The following is a 17,463-nucleotide window of genomic DNA, read 5'->3' on the forward strand; positions in this document are numbered from 1 at the left end:
AAACAAACCCTGGCAAAAACATAACCTCCTTGGTGGAGGTAACAATACAATCTACTCAGAATAGAGAGAGCCATGAAAACTCCAGTGGTGGTCGACTCCACATGGCAGATTTTGTTGACGTCTTTATGTGTGCATGTGCAGCGTAAACACCAGGAGATCCGGGCCATGCGCAGCCAGCTGAAGAAGATTGAAGACCTGGGTGCAGCCATGGAGGAAGCGCTTATCCTGGACAATAAGTACACAGAGCACAGCACAGTGGGCCTGGCCCAGCAGTGGGACCAACTGGACCAACTGGGAATGAGGATGCAACACAACCTGGAACAGCAGATACAGGCCAGGTACACACCAACACTACAACAGAGATAAGAGTTCAGACACTTCCACTAACTTTTATTTCTGCTGAGTTCTTTAATTCTAGTTTAGCTATTGTGAGACATTGACTGGTGTTTTAGTTTTTCAGGATTTATCAGTCAAGTATAAAAATACAATAAGAAATGCAGGCATATTTGCTAAAAGATTTGATTGAACATTTAAGTGTCTTCATATTTTGCGTGCTGTAAAACTAGCAGTGCTCAAACTAAAGCATCTCCTTTTTATTACAAGATGTCATGTTTTTCAGTATCTATACCAGCTAAAAAATGCAGGATGAAATAATGTATGAAAACCACTATTCCCAGGTTTCATATTGTGCCAAGTCATTTTATATTTGTACATCAACAAAAATTGAGCTGATTTGGCCTGCAGTTCTGTTTCGTTTTAGTTTGTCATGGACTGTTCCTTTGAGTAGTTTTCATGTTTTGAGAACACTTTGTTTTTAATGGTATTAGATTATTTCTCATTGCTAGTTTTAGTCTGTGTTGACTTGGTGGACTAACCATGGTAACATCAGCATCATATCACTGAGGTAATCCTTGTTTCTCCCTCCTCTTTCAGGAACACCACTGGAGTGACGGAGGAGGCTCTGAAGGAGTTCAGCATGATGTTCAAGTATGTAACTCTGTCCTGATTCGCTGAACACCATATCGTGATGTACTTTCTGTGCGACAAAAAAGTCCTCATCATCTCTGTCCATTTATTTCAGACACTTCGACAAAGAGAAATCAGGCCGACTCAACCACCAGGAGTTCAAGTCGTGTCTGCGCTCGCTTGGCTACGACCTGCCTATGGTGGAAGAAGGAGAACCAGATCCTGAGTTTGAGTCCATACTCGACACAGTGGATCCCAACAGGTCTGTGCATCACATATCTAATGTTTTGATTTGTTCATTTATTGTGCATTTTCTCCTTGCATGTGGTGTTTAACTGAGGATCTGTGTCTGCAGGGATGGAAATGTGTCCTTACAGGAATACATGGCATTTATGATCAGCCGTGAAACAGAGAACGTCAAGTCCAGTGAGGAGATAGAGAGCGCCTTCCGAGCTCTGAGCACCGAGAACAAACCCTACGTCACTAAAGAAGAACTTTACCAGGTCAGACATGTTTATATTTGCTGTGTCATGTTTCCATTAGACATCTTTGTGGAGGCTTAACTGTTGTCTTTGTCTTCTTTCAGAATCTCACCAAGGAGCAGGCGGACTACTGCCTCTCACACATGAAGCCCTACCTCGACGGCAAGGGCCGTGAGCTGCCGTCAGCTTTCGACTTTGTTGAATTTACTCGCTCACTCTTCGTCAACTGATCCCTCGCCCCCCAGTGACCAATCGGGATGCGTTTTCCCACACACACTTAAACACGAACACACGGCTGAAACTGCATGATCGTGGCACTAGGAATATTCACTGATAATATCTGTACTATCTATTTAACTCGCTCTACCTTTAACTCTTTGTGCTTCTCATCATAGCATAGTGACTGTCTGCATCTGAATGTGATTGTTTTTAGCTGTTTTAGCTTGTGCTTTCGATGAATTTAAGAACCTAATAGTAACAGTGATGTTGTAACAACACCTTAACAACTGCAGTGTGCTTTAATAAACGCTACTGGTTAGAACTGGAATCATTCTCCTTGCATTTTTTCCCACTCCCACAGTACAATCATTCCTTTCATAGTCTTTTACTTAAATCATCAATAATACAGTCCAGGAAGTGATCATCATTTGTCCAGGCTGAGGCGTCTCATTCTGCCACTTGATTGGCTATCTGCTCCAGCTGGCTGCTCTCTCTGGGGCTCTGTTCAGTCAAATCTGCGCTCAGCTGCCAAATACCCACTGTCCCGTTGGTTTTCCCTACAGCCAGGAGGTGAGAGTTCTGATGGTTAAAGGCCAAACACGTAGCAGCTTGACCAGCTCCTCCCTGCTCGATGGTGGCCGCTGGCCTCAAGGATCTACGTCCCAGGTCAAATATCTGGACCTCACCTGAGTCACAGAGAGACAGAGGGAGTCATCATGGACCAATAAGGAGTCGAAACACACAAGATCTACAGATTGAAAACATGTTTGTTTCTAATATACAGGAATACATCACTGACATTATTTTGTAATGATTTTAATATGGAAAGCACCTGTACTCAAGCTAGAAAAGTCCTATTTAATAACATTTTTTAAGTAACAAAAGGCATCCAGGGCAGACGGCAGTAAATCTCCACATTTAGGACAAATTGTGAATAGAAAATAAAGATTAGTGATGACTGTTAACACAGTACCTTGTCCCGTGGCTGCAGCAAAAACCAGTGGTCTGGTTGGAGACCACTGCACCTGAAACACATAGGAGTCAGAAACCCTGAGGGACAGGAGTGGGTTGACCTGCAGCAGAGAATGGATGTGGGCCAGGCCATCAGTCCCTGCACTCACAAACAGGTTCCTGCAAATAGACCACATCACATCAGTCACATGTAAAGTTCATAGATGAATCACGATGATCAAGAAAATGAGCAAAGTAGTTCCACACCTGTGGAAAGGTGAACAGTGTATGGAATGCACGGGGCCGCTGCGAGGCCTGAATGAAAAGACCGCTGGGGCCCTTAGTGTCACACTCTGACCTTCAGACACCACTGCAGCCACCGTCTGCGAGGAGAACAAGCATCTGAGCAGCAGCCCCCCCTCTGAACCCACCAGGAAAGTGTCAGGGTCCCAGGGAGACAGAGCCAGAGAGGTGACACCAACTGTACTACTGCCCCGGGTCTGTCAGACAAAAAACACAAAACAGGATTTGAAAACTGATGGAAAACAAAAAATTTATGGCAGAATAAAATCCCATTTTCACCTAAAGATAATGGATCCACCCCAGTAACACCTCCCACATGTGTAGGAATGAAAAGACTCCACATAAGAATGAGCCAAAAACAGGCAAAATTTAATGTGGTTAATTTTTTATGTTAAAAATATTAAATAAATTGTGATTTACCTAAAAGTTCTCCTGGATTTCTTATAGTACCGTGAAAGAAATATGATAGATGAGTTTACTCATTAATGATATCTCTGTCAGATGTTAGAAACATAAATGGAGGACAGTGTATCCATGCACATAGTCCATGATGCTGTGGAAAAATTAAGTTTTCATTGTGGCTCTTTTAAAACTCTTCTTTCTCCTAGGGTCAGATACAGCGACTACTTGCATTCACTGGTGTTTGATCTTGTTCTGAGACTCACCTTGAAGCTGCTGCTGTGAGGAACCTGCTGTCGCGCTAAAGCGTAGCCAGCGCTCAGGACACACCTGCCCTGATCCAGCGTCCACTGCAGAACCCTTCCTCCTGAACAGGCGCTCAGCACCCCAAACTCTCCTTTCTTCTGCAGGGGGACCCAGGAAACCTGAAAACACACAGGAATAGTTGTATAAACCATTGGACTGATGAGGGTTTTTGAAACTGGTTCTGGACTAAAGCCATCGTGTGATGCACATATGAATCTAGTTTTACTGCAAAGCCACAGTCTGACATGTCAAAGTTACTGACCTTATAAACAGGCTCCCTGTGGCTGTCTGCAGACATACCGGTCTGGGCCAGAACTGTGTCCTGAGTCCGACTGGTGTCCCAGACTACCACCTCTCCACTGTACAGACCCCCTGTGAACAGAACACACACAAAAAACTAAACAATGTTTTTTTTTTTTAAAAATGTACTTCTACTGATGAACAGTTATGTGTCTGGTTTTTTTTTTTAAAAAGGATGAACTTTAAACAAGTTCACTTGTCAAAGCCAGAACTTTTTTGACTTTTCAAGTAACCACTTACAACTGAATGAGATTAAAATGATCTAAATGGTGGAGCTCAGGTGAAATGTATATGACTGAAAACTAATGCCTACTTTTTATACTGCTCTAGTAAATCACATCAACATATTCATTTGCCAATTTAATAACTGATAATTAAATGATCATGTGCCAGTCAAACATAAGGTTTAGTACTAGTACTACGCACTACCAATCCTAGCTGTAGATACTTTAGTGCAGTTTTAAGTCATGTTTTATCATTATGCTTTTATGTATTGTACTTTTTGTATGCTGCTTATTCTAGATCCAGATCCTGAGTGTGTTAAACTTCACTGACTGCCTGAACCCAGCAGACTGTATAACAAGTTCACTACAGTCTGGTCTCGCAGTGATGAGAAATGTCGGCTGCTGTTGAACCTGCGATGAGGGCGGGCTGGTTCGGGTGACAGCACAGAGCTGTAACTGCAGTGGGAACGTCGATGACCAGATCAGCCTGTTTGGGGTTCAGACCTCGACGGTTCAGATTCCACGTACACACAAATGACCTTTCGGTGCTCCAGTCCCCATCGTCAATCCTGTCGACAACACACACAGTTTCTCTTTCATTTTAACCACAAATCACACATGGCCCAGTCATACTCACTTAGTTTTTCGACTAATGGAAGACACTAAGACTTTCAGCTAGTGGAATATATTAAATGTACAACAACATACCGTCCATATGCACAGGCGATAACTGAACCTGTACAACTCCAGGACACACTGGTTACATGAAGACCACTCTCTAGAGCACTGGGATGTTCAAGACAATGAAGGCATGAAACCTGTAAACACAGGAGTGTACACTGAGATTTACAGAGCAGACTACAGTATACACGCTGCAACAACACACCCACAGTCACAGTCCTTCTTACCAGTTCATTATGATCCTCCCAGTTGACCTCAAACCCATCGAAGGCGTGACTCCTGGTATTCTTCACCAGCTCTCTGATTACACTTTCCTCCACCCGCTGCAGGAAATCCTTCAGACCGGGTGGGTCCGGCTGCTCTGGGTTCTGTTGGTAGAGCTGGTCTGGGTCTGGGTCCTGTGGTTCCGTCTGGGTTCCACTGATGGTGGTGGACACAGTCTGGACCTCTGACTCAGCAGTGTGCAGTGCTCTGGTCTGACATCCTCTCTGAAACACCAGAAAATAAAGTACCTTCTATTAAAGGCTGCTCAACTGTATACAAATGCACTCAGAAACATACTCTTGTCATTTTACAAGTTGCTGGTTGTAGTTTAATCATAAACACAAGTGTTATATTTCCACTTAAGACACTGCACTGGCTGCCTGTATCTATCACAGTTTATTTTAAAGTTCTTTTACTTGTTTATAAGGCTTCCCTTACTTCTTCACAGGTCCTCTTTTCTTTTATGTTCCAGCCAGATCCCAAAATATCCTCCACTGCTTTTCAATTACTTGTTTTTTACACATCACAAAAAAAAAATAGCAGTGAGACTCCCATCTGATTTTTATTGACCAAAAATGCTGGATGCTAAGTTGAAGACCTATGTTTTTAATTTGCTGTGATGTTATGGCCTATTTTAATGCAATTCTTCACCCCGTCTTTATTTTTAATAACTGATGAGGTCCATTTGTTTATTTTACATCTTTTGCATTGTTTTTAATAGATAGTTTGCAAAATGTTTGTTTTGATTTTGGTATGTGTGACACTATCCGCTGAATATTTGTATGAAAGGTGTAAATGATGTTAGTACACAGACCTGCACTTTAACCCTAAGGCCATTTTTGTACATTTTGTCAATTTTCTTTTGTAATGTGGTTATCTTTATGGCTGAGTTACTGCTTACAGCATGAATTTCTGCAAGAACCTTCTGGAGACCTTCAAGCCAAATTTTATCATATATCAATAGTTTTCTGCTTTTTCATTCATACATCTCTTACACCACTTCAGCTCTGCTCAAAACTACCAAATGTTCAATCATTTTCAGGATTTTAACCCTTTAAATGACTGCTTGAATACATGATGTAACTTTTTTATTGGTGGAGGGACACGGCATCGTTTTATATCAGAGTCTTGGACATGTCAAAGATTAGCAATAACACTGCTTTCATTCCATTAATAATTTTTATGTGACATTAGAAAATGTGGTTTAAATGCAAGTCAATAAGGCATTTTTTTTGCCAAGAGGGTCCTGCACTGAACATAAAATACAAATGCAATGAAATAAGTGTTATTGCTAATCTTTGACATGTCCAAGACTGAAATCTCCAGCAATGCACCGGCCCCCCACGATCCATTATATGAGTCAAAACACGGTATTCGAAATCTCTCTGACGGCACATTTTAGAGATAATTTGACGGATTAGTGTTGCTAAATGACCCACATTTTTACTTTTAAATTAATTTTTGCTTTAGTTGGACCATAAGGGATTATCCAAAACAAGCAGCTACTTTATATTAAAATAAATTTTGGAATGGCAATCAATTAAAGTTCGCTCTCTGACGGGACATCACTGTGCTTTGACCCATATAAGAAAAATCTTAAATTTTTCGTGTTTTTTTTTTTTTTTTTTAAATTAATAATAACAGTAACATCATGTATTCAAACGGGTATTTAAAGGATTCAAATTCAGAAACCGATTGAATTTTTGGTAGATTTGAGCAGAAGGGGTTTAAGAGATGTATGCATAAAAAAAAGTAGAAAAAATATTGATATTTGGTGTTTTTATTTTTTGCATGTACACTTTTGGCTCAAGGGTTCCCAGAAGGTAGTGGCATCCACAAGGGTTCATTCAGCATGTCTACTGTGTATAGTACAAATTAGAAATTATTTACAGGTTGTTTCTTAATCTAACTTTTTTACTCGATGCACTTGAACGTTATTTTTGGAAATCTTGTCATCTAAATCCTCTGTAGGTGCTCAACTTTCTGACCATCATCTGAACCTAACAGAGCAACTTGACAATTACTGTTCCTATTTTGGTGCTTGAACAAACACTTCAATATTAATCTGTCAAATGCAGTAGGGCCATTAAAGTGATGCTAAAGAGTAGTGTAAGTAGATGTCCAACCTTACCGACTCCTGTGTTGACTGCTGGGATTTCCTCCACAGTGACTCGATGCTCACTGAGTCCAGGCCCTCATCCGTAAACATGCTAACCAGTCTGTTTCGCTAAAATAAAAACTCTTAATATTCACAAAAAACAAAAGCGCACGAGCTGAAACCATAAAACAGTCCACAGTTCATATTATTACATCAGTCTATGAATGTACAGTCTGTTATCGGTTTTCCTCACATGTCAACAGTCAGATTAGCACCGGTTTTAGCATCGACACTGGAGCCATTTTCCAGAGTGCCGTTACCATGGTTACGGAAAGAACTCCGAAGAGATTGTCGCGACGCAAGAGGGAAATCATACGTTCACTTCCGGCTTATATTCCTTCGTCGCTGTGTTCTGGTGTGGATTTACTGTACATGGCCGAAAGTAGCCTAATATATGTATTTAATTGCATGCTTAGAAACCGTGTATCTGACAAAATTTCAGACAGAGGTATTTTGTACCTTTCGCTGTTCATTAAATTAAATAGCAGATACGTTTATATTTTCTGTTTCACTCTTAAATGTTCTGCCTGTCTTTTGCCCTTTGTTTTCTGTTTTGCTGCTGTAAACACTGCAATTTCCCCTCAGTAATATCAATAAAGTCATATCTTATGTTATTAATCCTTCAAGGTGCCCATGTACAATAACCGTTATTAACCTCTTCAATGATCACAAGGCAAGGCAAATTTATTTGTATAGCACAATTCACACACTGGATAATTCACAGCGCTTTACAAAAATGGAAAAGAGACAAGTTAAAAACACAAAATTAAAACGTAAATTATAATCAATTAAAATAAACTAAAAGAGAAGAGTGCAGATAAAACCCTTTCAGTTGTTCTATGTACAGTTGAACAGAGCTGTTTTCAGCCTGGACTTGAACATTAGAGTAGAGCTTTGTCTCACATCATCAGAAGACTTCCAGAGTTTAGCTGCATGGACCCTAAACGCAGCTTCACCCTGTTTAGTCCTGACTCTGGGCACCAGCAAAAGACCAGTCCCTGAGGTTCTCAGGGTCTTAGATGTTTATAAGGGACCAATATGTCAGAGTTGTACTTTGGCACTACATGTGCAGAGCTGTTTTAAAGTCTATTCTCTGAGCGACAGGAAGCCAGTGCACAGACCTGAGCACAGGACTAATATGGTCATACTTCCTGGTTCTAGTCAGGACCTGAGCAGCAGCGTCCTGGATGGACTGCATCTGTCTTACAGCTGGTTTAGTGAGTCCAGCAAGAAGGCTGTTACAGTAGTCTAACCTGCTAGAGATAAATGCATGGATAAGTCTCTCTAAGTCTGGTTTAGACAGTAAACCTTTGATTCTGGTAATGTTTTTGAGATGGTAAAAGGCTGATGATGTTACTGATTTAATGTAGCTGTTCATGGACTCAGACCTAAACTTTATTACCCCTAGATTTCTAACCTGATTTTAGCTTTTAACGTGAGGGATTCCAGATGACTGCTGACACTTTCTCTTCGTTTTTGTGGGCCAAAGACAATGACTTCAGTTTTGTCTGAGTTTAGTTGGAGAAAGTTGTTTTGCATCCTCACAGTGATCTGTTGGAGGCAGTGACAGAGTGAGCCCACAGGCCCATCCATGTTCACCTGCGGTCAGCGAGATGTAAATCTGAGTGTCGTCTGCATAGTTATGGTAGGACATGTTATTATTGTGTGTTAACTGGCCGGGGGGGCAACATGTAAAGATTGAACAAGACGGGGTCACAGGATGGACCCCTGGGGGACCCCACAGGTCACTGCCATTTGGTCTGACACACAGTTACCGATTTGAACAAAATGCTTCCTGTCCTCAAGATAGGACTTCAACCATTTTAAGGCAGGACCAGATATGCCTACCCAGTCCTCTAACCTCTGTAACAAGATCACATGATCAACTGTGTCAAACACAGCACTCAGATCCAGCAGGAGTAAGACTGAGACTTTACCTTTGTCAGTGTTCAGACGGATGTCATTTATCACCTTGATCAGAGCAGTTTCAGTGTTGTGATGGGGCCTGAAACCTGATTAGAACTCATCAAAGCAGATGTTCAGTCGACAAAAGTCAGAGCTGTTGGTAAACAACTTCAAGGACGTTACCTAAAAATGGCAGGTTTGATATAGGCTGATATTTACTCAGTACTGTGGCATCAAGACTACTCTTCTTTAGGAGAGGTCTAATGACAGCCGTTTTCAAGGCCCTGGGAAATGTTCCAGATTGTAGTGAAATGTCAACTGAGTCAACTACAACAGTGACCAAAAGCCTGAAAGGCACAGCTTTGTACCCGAAGTATGATCAGCTGTAAAAACTGCTGACAGAACCATATATATATATTACTACTTCCATTCTCACAATATTTATATACTATTTAGTGAAACCAATTACATTGATCCCTAAAACTAATCATCTAACTTATCTAAATCTGTTGTAAATACAAGATCCTGCTTTTGTGATTTACAGGAATAAAAACTTTTGACAAATTTCCTTAAAAAATATATAATCCTTGATAACAGCGCAGTTGTTAACACCTAACCCTAAATGTCACTGTATCCGGTCAGTGAACTCTGAAACACCCAGTGTCAGCCAATTTATGACACTTGTAAATGCATCTCAGAAGTTTAATCCTCTCCTCTGACAAGGACCAAGATGCAGCAAGAATCTAACGGCAGGGTTTTTAAAGGTCCAAATGTAATCAGACAACTCTGTTGTTCATGTATACATTTATTTATTGTAACAAAGCAACTGGTACACTTAATTTAATGTGAACAGGTTTCCAGTGGAACAGGAGAAACATTGCAGACTCCACAGAGGACCCTACAGAAATATTTTTTCCCTCTCCTATCTCCAAATGTTAAGCCAAGCTCAAAATTAGACTTTTAGGTTGTTTTATAAAAAAATGTACATTTCAAACTTTGTTGTGGGTGCCTGAAAAACAAAGAAATGAAACTTTATTAATGAAAGTCCAGAGTTGGTGTCAAACCCCCGATGTCCCCACCACTCCTCCCCATTAAAGTGTGTACAATTAACAACTGTCTTACCAAGATACATGTATATCCCAAAAACATTTACAACGGCTGAAAGGAACAAGCTGGTGCGTTCAATCAGTTCCATTAGTACAATAAGTCACAAAGGAAATGCAACTTCTAGTAAGCCTTAGTAGTAACCCCCACCACTGGATATATTATAATATACATTTATATATAAAAGTGGCTAAGGATGCTATGATTAAGTTATCACTGCACCATGGCTTATTTTATTGAACTCACAACTTCAACAGAAACTGTAATTTCATATCTTACATAGAAATTGCTATTGTACGTATTTTAAATCTACGTAGGATGACGTGCAGAATGCTACAAATTTTTTTTTTCAGTTCTTTTGCATGTCTTTGGGAGATGTACAGAAACAATGACAGGTGAGACTTCCACAGAGCCACCGACACCCCCACCCAACCCCACCCCACCCCCACCGCACCCAGTGCAGACCTGCTGTGTATGAACTGGTCTGGAGACATGGCATTATGGGCAGGCCGCGGCTGCAGAGGAAGAGGACGGACAGGCTGACAACACACAGGAAAAAAAGTTGTTGGTTTTTTTTTTTTTTTTTTCTCTTTACAAAACCCCCCCACCCCAAAAACAAAATAGTTTGCTCCTGTGGGTTATAGGAAGATCACGGAAGGATGACTGGATCATGGTGTTGGCTGAAAACGCTTAATCATCCTCACCGTCATCCTGAAAAAAGGGAGAAAGAAAGTGTCACACCAGCTGTTCACTGGATGCAGGGACTTAAGATGTTTGTTACTTTCACGTGGTCGGCAGCAGGAAATCTGAACTAGAGACCATGAGATTAATTTTCTAAATCAAATTGATTAGTAATTTGTCAACCTCTCATCTCACTGTTGGGCATAGAGAAGGAAAACAAGATATATCTACCTGCATGATTAAAACAATATTAAATATAGATTTTGAGACCATGGTAATACTTTTTGGGGATAATTGTAGGGGGTCCAGTACAACTGGTTGTATCACTGTTTCATAATGAACTGAAAACTTTTTTGGTTTTTACTGTTCTTGCAACAACGTATGAGCTGTTTTACTTGAATTTTTTTTTTTTTTTTTTTTAAATAAAGCCTCTGTAAAATCATCACATTAATTCAGCGGTAGATGAACAAAACCCTTCAAGTGCTGACAGATTAAAACTGACTTATATTCACTCACTATCTTAGCACCATTATTGCTACAATCAATGCACGTTTACATGAATACTTAATACATTTTAAATTAATATTAAGTAAGATTTATTTATTCATATAATCTATACAACATCCAGACACTGAATTAAAAATATGCACAAAATTGGATTTCCCAGCCCTACTCTGCAATGTTCTTACCTCTCCATCTTCCCCGTCCCCATCCTCATCTTCATCTTCACCTTCCTCTTCCTCCTCCCCCTCATCGATATCTTCCAGGCCCTCCTCTTCGTCGTCGTCGTCATCGCCGTCACCTTCTTCATCCTCCATGTCAGGGACCTATGGAGCATTTCAGCCGTTAACCTTCTAATCTTTATTTGAATCCATAACCAATTGTTCATTCAGTCACAGATCGAGCTCAGAGTTATTTACAGAATCCTCCTACAGTATGAAACCACACACACGACTCATCTTCCCTTCTGCGTCTGTGACTGATATCGTCAGTAAAGCAGGTTTCAACAAGTTACATTACGACTTTGAGGTCACTGTGAATGCAATACAAGACCTGTTTCACATCCAAACAGTAAAAAAAGTATTGAAGAAATTTAAAGTTTCACTTTTATGAAAAGTCTCACTTGGCTGTTGAAGTGTTGACCATATTGGTTGATGACTCTTTACAGAAACTTCATGTTTTTCTGACCACAGGCCTCTAACGAGTGCTAAATGTGCTCCTTGTTATGTCCTATTGAACTGGTATTTCAGTGCTGTATTAAGTAACTTTATTGAACATTAACTTCAAAGTCCACTTGATTTTTAGACATGCTGAGATCTTATCTGATTTGAAACTTTTTGTGACACTTATATCTCTACACATGGTCTTCAGTCTGAGAACTGGGCTGTCAGTGTGTAAAACTGAAGTGATTTAGGGGTCTAAGGCAGACACTGTGAGGCCTTTATGACCACTTTTATAAAGTCGCCATTTTCTGCAGGCTTTATCTGACGGAGCAGAATTACCTACAATTTGGAGTCACCAGTGGAGACTCTGAAGTAATGAACCAACAAAATAGGGATTGGCTAGTTTCCAAAATTTACAAAGAAATACTACAAACAAATAAAAATAAAGTGACTATTTTTGCACCAAAATAATGAATTACTCATTTTAATTTTCCTGTATTTTATTTCAACATGTAGCCTATGTCTATTGAATTTTCCTGACAAGATTAATAAACTTCACCTCATGTATTTATTGCTCACGTGATTCCATTGTCAAAGTAATGCCACATGTCGGAAGGTTTTGTCCCAATACCTCCAAACCTTTAAAGGCGCTTATAGCCTCAAAAATTCAGACACTGACCAGTGGACATCAGCAGAGTCTGAGGGTTTATTGACCAGGGTTCATAGTGGAGGACTGGGCCACTGCTTCCCTCACACAGCAGTCCAGTTTCCTCCCAGGTTTGAATTTCAACGTTAAAAGATGGGAGTGGCCACAATGCACGAGAGGCAAATATGGAGAGCTCCCTGTCAGTTTTTTATTTTTTATTTAAGGAATAGTTTGAAATATTCACTTCTGTTATATATTAAGTATCTGATGAAGTGACATCCTACTGATGTTATCAGGGAACAAAGGATGTAATGTAGAAGTGGCTGGAGCAAAAGAACCAAAGTGGATGGTGATCATCTTACCAAGTAGTATTGGAGGGGGTTGGGCCAGATGTCATCCTTGATCACTTCTCCCAATTCATCAGCACCTGCATCCGAATGGTCGGTGAACCAGGTGAAGAAGCTCTCGGGTTCCTCATGCTGCCTTTTCTTGCCAGATTTATTTGGCGTCTGGCCTGTACGCTTCGTCAAATCCTGAAATGAAAGAGTGTCCAGTCAATGTTACAGTCAGGATTTTATTTTAGTAGCATTTCAAAATTTATGCCTGCTTTAAAATGTTTATTGTGCTGTTAATCTGTGGTACTTTGCTTTCATGTATGCCAAGTGAATATTACAAACCACTACTCTAGTATGAAACACACCCCGGACTAGCAGCCAAAGGGCAGTGAATCACTTTCTCTTACTCTTTATGAAGCTGCTATTACTCAACAATTTGTTTCATACAATCCAGACAAAAAGCAAACCAACCTTTCCAGCTTTCCATTTGATTTCAGTGGATTTGGACACAGGGTCTCCACCTTCATTTACGTTAAACTCTTTGGAAAGGGCTTTGTTCTCAAAGTAGGGGTTCTCATCAAAATACTGGAAAAGAGAAAGAAACAACCTCATTATAATCTGAATATTCTGGTTGTCAAATTAAAACTGTTGCAATAAAAAGTGAATTGGCAAACTCACAAAATCTATTCTATATCCAGACTTGATATCCTCAAACTCAGTGACCTCCACCCTCGACAAGTAATGAAGTGCTTCCTCATCTTCCTCCCCCAGAAGAGCTGAAACTAAATGTCAAAGAAACCACATCAGACTCTATTGTTTAGTGAAATGTTTCTGTTTCAGAGTATAAACACAGTATCTTTAAGTGAAAGACTGTTAATTTAATAATAGAATATGTTAAAAAAAAAAAAAAAAAAAAAAAAGACAGTCATTTTCTATTTTGCATAACAAAACACACATTCAAATTTAGACCATAAAGAATAAGGTCAGAAAAATAAAGACACTTACCCTGTGGATGGTTGACAAATGTTGTGACCCAGAAATTCGGGATTTTGGCTATGAGTTCTGATCGCTTCTGAAAGAATGGCTGGCGTAATTTGTTGTACTTCTGCTCTACTTTTAAAATTTCTTCACTAGCCTGTTCGTTCAGTCTGAGGAGGAAGGGGAAAAAAACATTAAAAAACTGCTCCATACACTCATTTTCAATACCAATCAAGAGCAAACATACCTGTCAATTTCATTCTGTACTTCGTCAATGTGTTCAATGGCTTCCTGTTGCTCTTTTTCTGCAAAAAAAAAAAAAGAAAAAAAGATTGATTTAATATAAGCTTAACACACATCCCATGAAAGCAGCTTCAATTCAATTACAACACAACTAATAATACCATAATCCAGGCCTGGGAGATAGGCTTTAAAACAAAACAAAACAAAACCAAACAAAAAAAAATAACACTGATCTGACTAATTTTAATTAATCAAAGAAAAATCCACATTATTATTATTATTTTTTTTTTTTCAAATTTTCATAACCATTAAATATTTTCCACTAACATAGCACACGAATAAAAAAAAAATCTAAAAATAAAAACAAAAGTGTCTCCTGGTGCACTACAGCAACTCTTAAGATGTTGAACTAGGATTTTTAAACATTATTCGTTGTGGAGATATTAACGTTTCAGTTTCTAGCAGTACGGAGGGTGATATATGTGGCAGTGTCAAGTCCATCGATGGGGATCTGCACTTAAATCAAAAACTCTGTATGAGTGACTAAATAACAAAGTGGGGAAGAAAAAGAGTTTGCCTGTAGCAAGACACTGCAATGTTTGCCAACGAGAACTTATGAACTTTGGTTACCTACATAGTCCAAAATACAAATACAGTCAATTAAGCATGAAGAGAAAAACTCGTTAAGTCAAACCAAACTTGTCATGGAAAATCATGCAATTTTTGGAGGACTTGCTCTTTATTTTTGTATACATTACCATAATCATTGCAAGTGTGGGAAAGAGAATTTTGACTAACACACTTCATGTTTATACAGAAAGGATAAGGTTATAGGGCAAATTGGTAGGACTAAAGTTTGTAAATATTTGTTTTACCAATATCACAAATTTCAGCACCTTCTAAAATTCATTTGAAAGAAAATCAAGACAAACTACTGTGCAGCAATTACACTTAAGAGAGGATTTTTTTTAAAAGTTAAATGGAAATATCACAACATTTGGCCACAAAATCAAAATTGCATTTTCCTTTGAACTTGTGTGCAATAATTCCACTCCACAAAATACACACTTGAACAGTCCCAGTCAAAACAGTCAGATTTTGGAGGGAAACTACAAGGACGTTAATTTATGTTATTTAATTTTTTTCCAGCAGTTATTTGGTTTCTCTTTCCATTTTCTTTACTCTATCTTTACATTTCTGGTGTTTTGGGAACTACAATTGGATTTTTTCCCCCACTTTCACAGATGTATAACGGCACAATCATTTGTTTAAATTACCGCGTAAAACTGAGATCAACTTTAAAATATCGTCAATTTCCCGTCGGCTATTGACATAACGTAAATGTTGGTAACATAATAATACAAAAAACCGTCTCATTTTAGAAGCAAAACATCAGGCATAGCACAGCTCCGCGGCTACATGTGCGCTAATCCCCGTCACGCTGGCTGTGGTGCGTTTGGTGTGTGTGGTGGATCCACGGCACACAGACCCTCTGCCTCCTGCAGTCTGGAGCTTCCTGTTGCTGCTAAAGGCGGCCTGGTTTGAATGAGGGGCTCGCCTACTGCTCGGTGTGATCCGCCGTTTATCACGCTGATAACATACGGAAAGCTCTGCTACGATCTACTAATGCATTTCTAAAATACACTACCGTCGAAATGTCACTTTACTGCGACAATAGAGATATTAACTTAGAAAATAGTGTTTGTTTACGTTTTGCTGAGCAGCTCACCACAGACAAAAGACAAGCTCTCACGCTCTGTTGTGTTTAACTGAGCAGCTAGCACTCACGGGATCAGAGCTCGGCCTCACTAGTGTGGTGGGAAACTGGACAAAGTGTACAAGCAGCTAATAATAAGGACAAAGACTCATTTATGTAGCTGGGTGTTAACGTGAACGCATGCATATTTGAACGCAGTCGACCACAAACCCTTCTTGTGAATGCATAAATATGTTTCTGTGAACAATAACTGCACATAAAGCTAGATGTGGCTTATGCAATGCAAATGCTGGCCTCCTTGTGTACTACGAAGCTAATGCAAGCTAAGAGCTAGCTTACACTCACGCTGGCTATGGTTAGCCACTGCTAGCATGCTACGTTACAGTGGAGTGCTGCACAATAGCATTTTTACCCCTCCGTGCATTTGCAAGGGACGATAAATTTGGCAAGGCTGTCACTAATATATTGTATTTCAACCCATTGGTGCACGAAAAACTACGCTGTAAATAACAAAATGACGAAAAACAAATGAAAATGGCGTTGTACAGGATAACCGCCATTCCTTAACGTTACCAGAGGTCTCGTCCGCTCCGTCGTGATTTGAATTCTCCTTCCTACTGACTTTCGCCGCTGAGGCCGACATTGTTATCGACTGCCGTGACTCTTTCGACCAGAATTATATCCCGAGCGATTTTGTAACTCTTCACTGCTGGATAAAAGTTACTTCCACCTTACATAGAGTGCGTGTCTTAAAGCCCACGATAAGGAGAAACGAGCGCAGCTTCTCACACGCTTGTTTCTCTCTGTGGCGCTGGGTCGGTGAACATATGGACGGCGCTCTACCGCCCTCATCTGGCTGGAGTTTGACATTGCAGTCTGCCGCAGCCTATAATACACTGGTTAATTCAGGCTGTTTATACGAACTGAGCTACATCCTTGACTTTTATAAACCAAGTTGTGCTTTAACCCATAAAGACCCAGTGCTACTTTTGTGGCAGTTCCCAAATAAAATTTTCTCTATGTTTCACCTTTCTGAAGTGATTTATCACCATTTATGGTAAAATTATCCTCTATATTTTAAGTTTTTTCAGCGTAAATCATGTATTTTCTTATATTTAATTTGGTGATCACGTCGATGTTCATAAAAATTCAGTGTAAATTCAATGGTTATTACATCAAAACAGAAAAAAATGAGGGAAAAAATTTTTTTTCAGCAAAAATATTATTACCTAAATATAGAAATAAGTGTGTCCATCCACTGTCATTGATCCAGCTCCATAGGTTTTAATGGTGAATTAATGTTGTAGAAGATGACGATGTTTCCATGGTAACCATGGAGCCACAGAACATCCTAATGGATCATAACTGATGACCATGAAAAGATGACAAACTGCATTTTACACCAAGTATTTGCATGTTTTAATAGGATTAGTGGATC

General features: G+C 39.7%; 3 protein-coding genes across 11 annotated transcripts in view; 1 reads left to right on the plus strand and 2 right to left on the minus strand.

Moving 5' to 3' along the window:
- sptan1 (spectrin alpha, non-erythrocytic 1) overlaps nt 1-1,995 on the plus strand; it is a 30,588-nt gene extending 28,593 nt beyond the window's left edge. For all 9 annotated transcript variants that reach the window (XM_030150835.1, XM_030150838.1, XM_030150837.1 and 6 more), the window contains 5 exons: nt 142-338; nt 934-987; nt 1,082-1,228; nt 1,322-1,469; nt 1,553-1,995. In XM_030150835.1, the coding sequence (XP_030006695.1) occupies nt 142-338; nt 934-987; nt 1,082-1,228; nt 1,322-1,469; nt 1,553-1,678 (672 nt within the window). In that variant the 3' untranslated portion in view covers nt 1,679-1,995. The remainder of the gene's footprint in view (nt 1-141; nt 339-933; nt 988-1,081; nt 1,229-1,321; nt 1,470-1,552) is intronic.
- Nucleotides 1,948-7,694, minus strand: dync2i2 (dynein 2 intermediate chain 2). The gene is made up of 9 exons (XM_030150845.1): nt 7,227-7,694; nt 5,059-5,319; nt 4,859-4,968; nt 4,562-4,719; nt 3,889-3,998; nt 3,587-3,745; nt 2,886-3,118; nt 2,641-2,798; nt 1,948-2,353 (listed from the first exon to the last, which is right to left on the minus strand). Exons 1-9 carry the CDS (start codon nt 7,302-7,304, stop codon nt 2,115-2,117), a joined length of 1,506 nt encoding a protein of 501 aa, XP_030006705.1. The 5' UTR covers nt 7,305-7,694; the 3' UTR covers nt 1,948-2,114.
- Nucleotides 7,695-9,945: 2,251 nt separating this feature from the next.
- setb (SET nuclear proto-oncogene b) lies at nt 9,946-16,834 on the minus strand. The gene is made up of 8 exons (XM_030149854.1): nt 16,599-16,834; nt 14,313-14,370; nt 14,093-14,235; nt 13,766-13,869; nt 13,559-13,672; nt 13,115-13,285; nt 11,633-11,770; nt 9,946-10,973 (listed from the first exon to the last, which is right to left on the minus strand). Exons 1-8 carry the CDS (start codon nt 16,666-16,668, stop codon nt 10,953-10,955), a joined length of 819 nt encoding a protein of 272 aa, XP_030005714.1. The 5' UTR covers nt 16,669-16,834; the 3' UTR covers nt 9,946-10,952.
- Between the last annotated feature and the right edge of the window lie 629 nt (nt 16,835-17,463).

Source organism: Sphaeramia orbicularis, chromosome 12 (genome assembly GCF_902148855.1).
Source record: "Sphaeramia orbicularis chromosome 12, fSphaOr1.1, whole genome shotgun sequence".
NCBI classification, from domain to species: domain Eukaryota; kingdom Metazoa; phylum Chordata; class Actinopteri; order Kurtiformes; family Apogonidae; genus Sphaeramia; species Sphaeramia orbicularis.